Source organism: Anarhichas minor, unplaced genomic scaffold, assembly GCF_050575085.1.
Source record: "Anarhichas minor isolate MPS153535 unplaced genomic scaffold, ASM5057508v1 ptg000142l, whole genome shotgun sequence".
Lineage (NCBI taxonomy): Eukaryota > Metazoa > Chordata > Actinopteri > Perciformes > Anarhichadidae > Anarhichas > Anarhichas minor.
Genome location: NW_027466588.1, coordinates 133,657 through 145,320, shown reverse-complemented (window position 1 = coordinate 145,320; position 11,664 = coordinate 133,657). Strand labels below are relative to the sequence as shown.

Below are 11,664 nucleotides of genomic sequence, written 5' to 3'. Positions count from 1 at the left end.
GATGATAATAAACCAAGGTCTGATGATCCAGACTTTGCCCTCAAATGCCACATCTTACACAGAACAATCAAGGCATTCCACCACTTCTCGAATGCGAGTACTGAGAAAACTCCAGTGTCAATCGACAAAATGACAAAACAATTAATCATGATGATTAAACCGGCAGTACCTAACACACAGACACCACAACTGATTGAGGGCAACGCCAAAAACTGGGCACACACGACACTTGTCATTCTCCGTGACCACTATGAACAGGTGATTCGAAAAGAAATAGGTGAACTGTACAAATTAGAGACACCTGAGTGGCAAGCCCCCTTTGGAATAGCGTCTAACTGGGCTAAGAGACATTTCGGCCGCAGATTGACGCCCGAAACTGAAGAAATTATCACGGCGGGACATGACACAACTTCAGGAGCAGGCTGACACACACACACACACACACACACACACACGTACACATCGGAGATTTCAGCCCCCCGAGTCAGCGCAACGAGAGACCTCCCACGACAAGGCCGGAGCTCGGACGCAGCTGCAGCTAGGGGCCTGACCACAGCGTTGCTGCACGCTGCAGCCACGGACGGGTCCCCCGTTCACTTCAGACGCCAGCACACACTCCTGTCCCCACAACACAAGAGGATGAGTGGACTGCTCACAGTCGGCCTCTCTCCTCGCATGGTTTCCTCCATGCATCCCTGGTGGGAGGGACTAAGACGCAAGGAAAGGACCTAAGTGAGGGAAACGGGGACGCAATTAAGAGACTTGGGATGTACCCGAAGTCACACGTTCCATCTCCATGGATACGACGGGGAGTACAAGCCAACATGACGTCATACGTCATTTCATAAACAAACTACGTTTGTCACGTTTTTTTTTTTTCAGAGGAAACCGGAAGTGGCGGACTCATGAAAACAAAAACACGTCTGGCGGTTCGTTGTCTCCTCTGTTTAACAAACATCAGACCGAGCGCTAACACGTTAGCTCAGTTAGCTCCTAGCTGTCCATGGCTGCCTCATCCTCTCTCCCCCATCACATGATGGTGGAGTCGGTGGACGACGCAGAGGGTCTGTACGTGGCGGTGGAGCGGTGCCCCCTGTGCAGCACCTCCCGCCGCAGGCTGACCTGTGCTCGGTGCGTCCAGGCCGGGGACTTCGTGTCCTTCGACGGGAGGAACACTGAAAGGTAAAGTTCAGTCACTGGTAATGCACAACTCCATAGACACATTGGGACATTTTACAGTAACCTTGATTTCTTTGCGTTCACACACACAACATTTTAGCTTTTATATGTTGTTGGTGTAAGAATATTGACTCTCTTTATACTTCGGCATTGATATCAGTATTCAAAGCAACATTAATTACAACAAATCCTAAAGGTGTAGTTTCTTCACATCACTCTCCACCGAGGTGAAGCAGGATTAAGGGTCGTTATTTAGGATAAATAGTCGCTGCTAGGTGTAATACAGACATGCCGAATGAAAGAGTGAAGAACTATCAAGACAACTATACTATATTTAATATTATTCCTTTTCACATATACATTCCACGTTAAGTTGTTAATTCATGGTTTGGTACAGAAGTTTGTAGCATTAGCAGCTAACGTTAGCCTCCGTTAAAACAGTTTATGACCAGTTTGGGCTAGTTAGCATTAGCAGCTAACGTTGGCTGCTAATGCTAACGTTAGCTGCTACAATTACACAAAAAACCCAAAATAGCTTTGTCCTCAGTCCTCATGTCTCAGGTCAGTTTCTCTGGGACCACAACAACGAAACACATGAACTTTGATATATTTAAATGTGACGGTTTTGTTTCTGCAGATACATTGAAAAGTTGGAGCGACTGAAGAAGCTGAAGGAAGAAAAGGAGCAGCTGCAACAGAGGTGAACACACATCACTGATGACTAAAATATGTGTATCAGTCAAACTTTATTGTAGCACCCAGTTACCACAAAGACCCGGTTCAAAACATCGTAAAGGCACGTACACAGGAAGCAGTGTTATGAAAATATAAATCTTTTATTGGTACAAATATAACTAGGTGGAGTAACCAGTGACAGCTGGTTTAGCGGGCAGGAGGAGTTCACAGACCATGCGCTAAGATCGGCATCACAAACAATTTAAAGCAAAAGAAACAAAACAAAAGACCAAGGCAGCGTCTCACTAACTAGAAAAGAAATGAAAACGAAAACATAAGTAATCACAAACAACTGCCAATAAACAAAAAACAAACCCAAAAGATTCTACTTCAACCCACCTGTTCAGCAACCCAGCCACCCCCACTTGGATTCCCCCCCAGCTACCATTGGGTGCACTGCTCAGGAAGCTCTAAAAAAACACGAATACAACATTACATATTTCTTGATTGTACCCAATTTCCCCAGCACACGAAATACATAAAGAAAAACCATTCCACTATAAATATATATACCTGAATCAGCCATCCCCCAAACACACGCTGTCCCCTCCGTAACGGATGCCTCCCAGACACTGCGCTACCGACGCAACTTATCATGCGGCCTCACGCTACATCTCCGCTTGTTGCGGGAGAGCAAATAGATGGACTCGGCACCCTCGCTCGTGGCGGCGGAGACAGAGAGCAGACTCAGCACACCCGCTCGTGACGCCAGAGAGAAAGACAAAGAACGCGATTTGCCAGCAGGTGCATCTTTTCAGCTAATCAGGGCCCGTGCACCCCATTACCGGTCCGGCGGAGCCAATAGTTTCACCCCATCAGTTCCACTTGGTTACATTATCATCAGCCACTAGAGACAGGATGACGTCATTTTAATATCTGCACCTTTTAAAACTAGAATATATATATATATATATATATATATATATATATATATAAACAGCTGTTTGGAAAAGAACAGATGCATTAAAACGATGTTCCGGTACTTGTCTCTCCTCACAGAGTCCTCCAGTACATGGATGGGAAGCAGCAGGCTGATGAGATGGTGTGTGTGATCCACATGAACCGGACTCAGACCGTTGTCTTTGATAAAAAGATGATTTATTAGTGTGTGTGTGTGTGTGTATATATATAGTATTATTATTATTATTATTATTATTATTATTATTATTATTATTATTATTATTATTATCATGCTGATGGCGTGACTGCTGCTTCCTCTCAGAAATGGAAGATCATGTCGTGTAAGATGAAGATCGAGCAGCTGAAGGAGGCGATCACCAGGGGCAACGAGGAGGTGAAGAGCGGTGAGTTTTGATCATGAAATGTACAGATTTAAACTGACCTCATTCACAGATGGTTATCTGCATATCACAGAGGAAGCACAGGAAATATTGTTTATTCCGTGTATCAGGTTTTACTGTCCTTTAGCGTCTTATATGAATATGTGGTTATATTTCATTGAGATAAAAAAGGAATTATGTTGAATACAAACTTTAAGAAGAGGCCCGAGAAAAATGATTATTTTGTTCTTGATGGTTTCTGTTGGTCTGCAATCTGACACTCCTCACATTATTATTATTATTATTATTATTATTATCATTATTGTATCATTAGTATTGTTATTGTCACGGTTCCTCCTTCATGCTCCTGGTCTCTGGTGTCCTCTAGATAAGGAGCTCCTCCTTCGCTCTCAAGAGGAGAGCCAGCGGCTGCAGCGTCGGGCCGGACGTCACCAGGAGAAACGGGACAAGATCGAGCGTCACAACCGCCGGCTGGGGGACCTGCTGGAGAGACGCAGCCGCGAGCTGCAGGGACGCCTGGGCCAGCTGGCGGCTCTGAGACAAGACCACATCCTGGAGCTCACCACCCACATCTTCCACACCCAGGAGGAGAAGCAGGGCAGCAGGTGAGACCACCCAAGTCCAGAGGCCGCGCGCACGCACCCGAGGTCCGCAGAGTCCAGAGAAGTTCAGAGGCTGGCTCACTGCGAACATCTGGACAGAAACACTAATCGGTCCAGAGACCGCCAGGGTTTTTTCAATCAAATGTCCGAACACACCTGTCCTCTGCCCCTTCGTGTGTCGCCTAGAGACCCCGCAGACGTGGTGGCAGAGTGCGACCCCGCGTTGACCTCCAGCACGGTGAGCGAGCTGGCCGAGGCCCGGAGGACCACCTATCTGTCGGGACGTTGGATCTGGGACGACCAGAACGGAGAGACCAGCATCAGCATCACGGGACCCCCCGTCACCCTGCCCAGCAACGGAGACTGCTCCGCCTACTACAGCTGGGTGGAGGAGAAGAGCACCAATCAGGGCCCAGGTGAGGAGGGGCGGGGGTGGGGGCTTTGACCTCCTGTCTGTCTGTCCTCTGACCTTTGACCCCCTATCTCTACAGAGTTGGACCACATCAACCCGGCCCACACCATCAGCGCTGCTCTCTGCTACGCCACACAGCTCGTCACCATCCTTTCTCACATCCTGGACGTCAACCTGCCCAAGAAACTCTGCAACAGGTGAGACAGGACACACCTGCTGATGCTGCCTTCACTCCCACATCACAGCATCGGTAAAACAGAGCGTCAGCTTCTTTCACCTGTCTGATTTGTTTGTTCTTCAGTGAGTTCTGTGGAGAGAATCTGAGCCGATACCGCTTCACCAGAGCCCTGAGCAAACTCAACACCAACATCCTGCACCTCTGCTTCTCACAGGTCAGACTCTCTGAGACTCTCTGAGACTCTAAATGTTTAATGAGAAATAAAAGTTGAACCAGGTTCTTCTGTGTTTTCAGCATGTAGACAGTGAGAAGCTCCACCCTCATCACACTCTAAGGAACATCATGTTCCTGATTTCCCCTGACAACAACAACCTGGGCAGGTCTGTTTGGTCTTAGATCAAGTTTATTCTGAAGCTCTGATTATACAAACTGACTGGTCTCTGTTGTCCCCGTTCTGGTTCTGGTACAGAACGGGTCCGTTTGAGGTGAGCGCCGACTTGGAGGAGTCGATGGAGTTTGTGGAGCCGGAGGCTGCCGGGCCGGCGGAGGAGAGCGGAGATGAGGCTGTGACTGACGAGGAGACGGACCTGGGGACAGACTGGGAGACGGTGCCCAGTCCTCGGTTCTGTGACATCCCATCACAGGTAGGAACAGGTCTGTAGAGTTAGACCGGGTTTCAGGTCTGTAGTCTGTAGAGTTAGACTGGGTTTATAATTATTTATGATTAAAGCTACATAACATTTCTCTTCTTCTTCCTCCTCTTCCTCCTCCTCCAGTCCATGGATCTTTCCCAGAGTGCATTGCAGGTGTCCCAGCCCTCTGCTAACACAGGAGGGATGATCTCGTCTGCTGCTGCCTCCGTCACCTCCTGGTTCAGAGCTTACACCGGCCAGCGCTGAACCACGGGACCTGAACCACAGGACCTGAACCAGAACTCCTGGAGGTCTCAGACTTTGGACTGGGGTCAGAGGTCAGGCTGGCAGGTCAGAGGTCAGCAGCTGGATGAGGATAGTCGTCTACTGAAAATTATTTAATACAGTAATAACATGTAATAACTGGTTTATTAACATGTAACAACTGGTTTATTACAACACTTTAATCAGAGGACATCAGGTGGTTTGATCCGGTCCAATCAAACCAGATGTAAACACAAACAGCTCCAGTTAAATGGATCAATAATTAAATTGATCAATGAATCAGGACCTTCAGTATTTGGATCAGGTAGCTGGTCTGTCAGGTTCATATTTAATCAATATTAAAGGCCTCTGATCAGGATCACCTTTTGTAACAATAAACACTTCAGTGTGTTATAAACCCTTAATTACATGTCTATAAACTGATAATCAATGATAAATATAGGGGACTTAAATTTAGGTGTTAACTGCTGATATCCTGTCGACCTGCCAGTCTGTCTGTCAGCCGATCTGTCTGCTCACCACAAAGGGAACGTTTTTGCTTTTATTTTTTTATTTGTGTGAAGACGAACTGAACTGAACTGATAACGGATCGTTGTTTACAAACCTGCAGACCGACAGCCAATCAGAAACCAGACTGACTGGTTTTTTGGAGCATCACAACGATCGGATGAGTCCACGATGATGTCCTGTAAAAGGTTTCGTGTTATATTACGGGAGGTTTGCCGGTATATTACGGGAGGTTTCCCGTTTTACTACGGGAGGTTTGCCGGTATACTACGGGAGGTTTCCCGTTTTACTACGGGAGGTTTCCCGTTTTACTACGGGAGGTTTCCCGTTTTACTACGGGAGGTTTGCCGGTATACTACGGGAGGTTTGCCGGTATACTACGGGAGGTTTGCCGGTATACTACGGGAGGTTTCCAGTTTTATTACGGGAGGTTTTCCCGTTTTATTACGGGAGGTTTACCGGTATATTACGGGAGGTTTACCGTAGTATAACGGGAAACGTCCTGTATGAAGAGCTTAGAGGAGCAGGTTAGGGTTAGGCTAACCCTAACCCTGAATCACATCAGTGGAGTTTAAATGTTTCTTGGAAGTGAAGCGTAGAGACAATAACTCGTTGGTTCTTCTTCCTTCAAAGGGACAAAGTGTGTTTTAAAGTTTGTGTTAAAAACATTTAAAATAAAATCCTGTTTTCTGGTTTTGGACACTGACCCTTCTCAAATCAAACTTTTCATTTAAATACTTTTCAAAGAAACCAGTTTTATTAAATTAAGTTTTAGAACTTCCTTAACTTCTCCTGTAGATTTTGACGGTCCGTGTGTTTAACATCCGTATTTTCTTTCCTGTTTTGTGTTTCTGCATCGTCTCCAAATGATCACTAGAAGCTCAACAGGACTGAGACAGGTTGAAGTAAGAAAAGACAAAGATTAAACCACAGCAGCTGCAGAAGTTAAACTTTATAAACTATAAATAAAAGGAATTAATACACACAAATCTAAATAACTATGAAGTGAGTGGACATTCAGTTAAATAGCAGACTAACTACTTAAGCATCAAAACAAAGATTTGCATCTAATTATATTTATCTTTAACACACCCTGACCGTGCGCGGGACAGTTTAGTGCACAGATCCTTTGAGCTGCAGATTAGTGTGTTGGCTATGTTTGGTATGCGGTGCTGGAGAGAAACTGATCCCAGCACCTCAAACGGACGTTTAACAGTCTGGTTTAATGTCTCTGTGGTCGGATCAGAGGCGTCATGACACTGTTTGTACACCAGAGAACGCCGACGGCTTCGTCTCTGCACTGGAACACGTCCCAAACTACAGTTCTGACTTTTGTTTAAAGATCCCATCAAATCTAAATGCATGTTTTTATTCACGACGTCATCGGTTCGTCGGTTTTCTTAACGATGTTTTGGAGTTTGAAGTAATTTCCTGGAAAAACAATACAAGTTTTATGGGTAAATAATAAACATATTACAGATTCTTAAACATGTCATCTGATTTAAAAAAAAATTGAGAAACTCACTCAAACATGAACGTTGGTTCAAATATTATTGACTTTATCAGAATCAGAATCGGCTTTATTGGCCATGTATGCGTGCGCATACATGGAATTTGACTCCGGTTACACATTACTCTCATCGTACATACATACACACACATGAAATATATACAATAAACAAGAGAAATATAAGAAAAACAAGGACATTTAACAGCTATATACAATGTAAGTATAAATATATCCCAAACAGAAAGTATATATATATGATACAATAGTGCAAACAGAGGTAGTAGTGCAATGTTACTTATTTATTGTTCATGAGAGTGACGGCCAGTGGAAAGAAGCTGTTCCTGTGTCTGGTGGTTTTGGTGTACAGAGCTCTAGCTCCTACCAGAGGGGAGGAGTTGGAACAGCTTGTGTCCAGGGTGTGAAGGGTCTGCAGTGATCTTTCCAGCCCGTTTTCTGACTCTGGAGGTGAACAAGTCCAGGATGGAGGGCAGGCTGGAACCAATGATCCTCTCTGCAGACCTGACAATCCGTTGTAGTCTGTTTCTGTCCTGTTGGCTGGCCGATCCGAACCACATAGTGATAGAGGAGCAGAGAACAGACTGGATGATGGCTGAGTAAAACAGGATCAGCAGCTCAGGTTGTACTTCCTGAGCTGGCGCAAGAAGTACAACCTCTGCTGGGCCTTTTTCCGGATGGTGTTGATGTTGATGTTGTGGGCCCACTTCAGGTCCTGGGAGATTGTGGATCTCAGAAACTTGAAGGTTCTCCACAGCAGACACAGTGTTGTTGAGTATGGTGAGGGGGGGCAGTGTTGGGGGGCTCCTCCTAAAGTCCACTGTCATCTCCACAGTTTTGAGCTTGTTCAGCTCCAGGTTGTTCTGACCACACCAGAGGACCAGCTGTTCAACCTCCCGTCTGTACGCAGACTCATCACCGTCCCTGATGAGGCCGATGACCGCTGTGTCGTCTGCGAACTTCAGGAGTTTAACAGACGGGTCCTCTGAGGTGCAGTCGTTGGTGTAGAGGGAGAAGAGCAGTGGGGAGAGCACACACCCCTGGGGACGCCAGTGCTGATAGTCCGGGTGCTGGATGTGGTTTTCCCAGCCTCACTTGCTGCATCCTGTCAGTCAGGAAGTTTGTGATCCACTGACAGGTGGAGGCTGCACAGTGAGCTGGGAGAGTTTGGGTTGGAGTATTGCTGGGATGATGGTGTTGAACGCAGAGCTGAAGTCCACAAACAGAACCCTTGCATATGTCCCTGGGGAGTCGAGGTGTTGCAGCATGTAGTGCAGTCCCATGTTGACTGCATCATCCACCGACCTGTTTGCAAGTATGGAGCATCGACACCACTTCACTTCTGCAGGACTGCTTTGAAAGCACGGACTGGGAAGTGTTTGCACAGGGAGCTGACCTGGAGGAGTACACCTTGGCTGTCCTGGCCTACCTACACTTTTGCACTGAGACAGTAACAACCACCAAAACCATCAAAGTGTTCCCAAATCAAAAACCTTGGCTGGACAGAAACGTGCGGTTACTGCTTGGAGCAAGAGACGCTGCCTTCAGGTCTGGTGACATACCGGCCTATAAAAGTGCCCGGAGGGACCTGAAGAAGGGCATCAGAGAGGCCAAGTGCAGATACAAACAGCGCATTGAGGGACACTTCGAGAACAACGACCCCCGGAGCATGTGGAGAGGTATTAAAACCCTGACTGGCTACAAGAGCAGCACCACACAGATCAGTCAGGACAGTGAACTCCCCGACACCCTGAACCGCTTCTTTGCCCACTTTGACAGACAGCACAGTGGAGCAACAGCTGAGAAGACCCAGCCCAAGGAGGAGCAGACACTTTTCCTCCAGCACCACCAGGTGAGGTCCGCTCTGAGGAGGATCGACATCACCAAGGCAGCGGGACCAGACAAAGTGTCTGGCCGCACACTGAAGACCTGTGCCGACCAGCTAGCACAGGTGTTCACTAACATCTTCAACCTCTCCCTGCAATAAGGTGTAGTCCCCACCTGCCTCAAAGCCACCACCATTGTCCCTGTCCCAAAAAAGACCCCAGTCACCTGCCTCAACAACTACCGCCCAGTCGCCCTGACCCCAGTCATCACAAAGTGCTTCGAGAGGATGATACTATCGCACATCAAGGACGTCCTCCCAGCAGACCTGGATAGCCACCAGTTTGCGTACCGAGCAAACAGGTCTCCATCACACTTCATACGGCCCTGTCTCGCCTGGAGCACCCTAACACATACGTCAGGATGCTCTTCATTGACTTCAGCTCTGCCTTCAACACCATCATCCCCCATAAACTGGTGCATAGACTCAAAAACCTTGGACTTTCTACATCACTCTGTTCATGGATTCTGGACTTTCTCTCAAACAGACCACAGAATGTCAGGATAGGGAACCTGACATCAACAACCACCATCCTGAACACTGGTACACCGCAGGGCTGTGTACTCAGCCCGGCCCTCTTCACCCAGGACTGCTCCGCCACATAGTCCTCCAACACAATAGTGAAGTTTGCTGACAACACCACTGTGGTGGGACTCATCTCCAACAACGACGAGACACACTACAGACAGGAGGTCCAACATCTGGCTGAGTGGTGCTCGGACAACAACCTGGTCCTGAACACCACCAAGACCAAAGAAGTCATAGTGGACTTCAGGAGATCCAGGAAGACCACACCCTCTCCACTCTACATAAGTGGGGAGGAGGTGGAGAGGGTAAACAGTATCAAATTCCTGGGGGTCCACATTACTAAAGACCTCACTTGGTCCCTGAACACATCACACCTGGTGAAGAAAGCCCAGCAGAGGCTCTTCTTTCTGAGGAAGCTCAAACAAGCTGGCCTGCCCCCTGCACTTCTGGTTAACTTCTACAGAAGTGTCATTGAAAGCATCCTGTCAGTGCTTTACTGTGTGGTATGCCAGCTGCACAGCAGAGAACAGGAGGGACCTGGCCCGGGTGGTTAAAACAGCACAGAGGATTGTGGGAGTTACCCTGCCTGTCCTGGACACTGTATGCTGGCCGTCTCCAGAAGAAGGCCAGAAACATCTGTACAGACATCACACACCCGGGTCACTCTCTGTTTGTTCCACTACCATCAGGAAGGAGATATAGGACCATCAAAACCCGGACCAACAGGCTGAGGAACAGCTTCTTCCCCAGAGCGGTTTCCTCCATCACCCCCCCACCGCCACCCACCACCCCACCCAGCTCACACCGGACAGTGCTGCGGTGAAACAAACATAGTCAATAACACGACACTTTAACTAAGCACATTTTTCACTTTGAAGCCATTGATGCCTGTGCTTTATCTTGTTTTATCTTGTATATATTTATTTAATGTCTTTTTTTAAATCATCTTGTCTTAATGTTTTTATACACTTTTTAACTGTTGCTGCTGTACTGATGAGTCGCCAACTTAATTTCGTTGTATGTTCGTACAATGACAATAAACATCCTTATCCTTATCCAGTATGCAAACTGCAGGGGGTCCAGCAGGGGCCAGCTGGTCAGCACAGACTTTCAGGCACGAGGGTGACACACCGTCTGGGCCTGGTGCCTTCCTGATCTTCTGTCTGTGGAAGAGTCGACTCACAGATCCTCAGTGCCGGTGGGGAGTCGGTTGCGAGAGATGAGGAGGAGGCAGGGGGTGTAGGTGGTTGTTTGATGATGATGGGGCAGGTGGGGGGTGTGAGAGTAGGCTTATCAAACCTGCAGTAAAACACATTCAGGTCGTCAGCCAGTTGGTGATTGGCCTCAGTGGGGGGGATGGTCTCTTGTAGTTGGTGAGTATTTCCAGGCCTCTCCAAACTGACGGGTCGTTGGCTGAAAACTTTATGTTGAGAAACAAACACAACAGAAACATTTTTGATCCTTTGAGTTTCAGATTTTGAGTTTTGTGAAAAAGTAGAAAACTGCAGTCAGTTTGTCAGTTTGTTGTCACATGACACATTGGTCACATGACTCGCCCTCACCTGATTGGCTTTACCCTGATATTCTTACCGAGTGCCAGCCAATCGGGGACATTTTAGTTCAAACATCTCGTGTTTTTGGGTATGTTTGTCAACAACACGTGATAAACACGTACGGGTCAATGAAACCTAAAGGTTCATCCTCTGAGGAGCAGGAAGCAGAGCTCCGTCCTCTGAGCAGCTCATTTCATGTCCATCTCACCAGCTTTGATTTCAGGTCCATTTAGTAGCTGTTCTTGAGCTTTTGGGCCATATCGCATGATCTTCTTCAGATGATGCAGTTTCCTGTGTGTTGTTGAATTAAAGATGACCAGTGTTTTGTTCTGACCCAAGTTA

At 47.2% G+C, this 11,664-nt stretch overlaps 1 protein-coding gene across 2 annotated transcripts; it reads left to right on the top strand.

Annotated features, from left to right (window-relative positions):
• The first annotated feature begins 824 nt into the window (after positions 1–824).
• Positions 825–6,537, top strand: atg14 (autophagy related 14). 2 transcript variants are annotated; one of them, XM_076085197.1, is made up of 11 exons: positions 825–1,182; positions 1,817–1,879; positions 2,914–2,956; positions 3,137–3,218; positions 3,583–3,820; positions 4,004–4,233; positions 4,309–4,426; positions 4,531–4,621; positions 4,702–4,787; positions 4,877–5,061; positions 5,184–6,537. In XM_076085197.1, the coding sequence occupies exons 1-11, from the start codon at positions 1,004–1,006 to the stop codon at positions 5,231–5,233; spliced, it is 1,365 nt and encodes a 454-aa protein (XP_075941312.1). In that variant the 5' UTR covers positions 825–1,003; the 3' UTR covers positions 5,234–6,537. The 2 variants fall into 2 exon arrangements, with proteins under 2 accessions (XP_075941312.1, XP_075941311.1); XM_076085196.1 differs by having other exon boundaries at positions 855–1,182; positions 4,877–5,051.
• Positions 6,538–11,664: the final 5,127 nt, after the last annotated feature.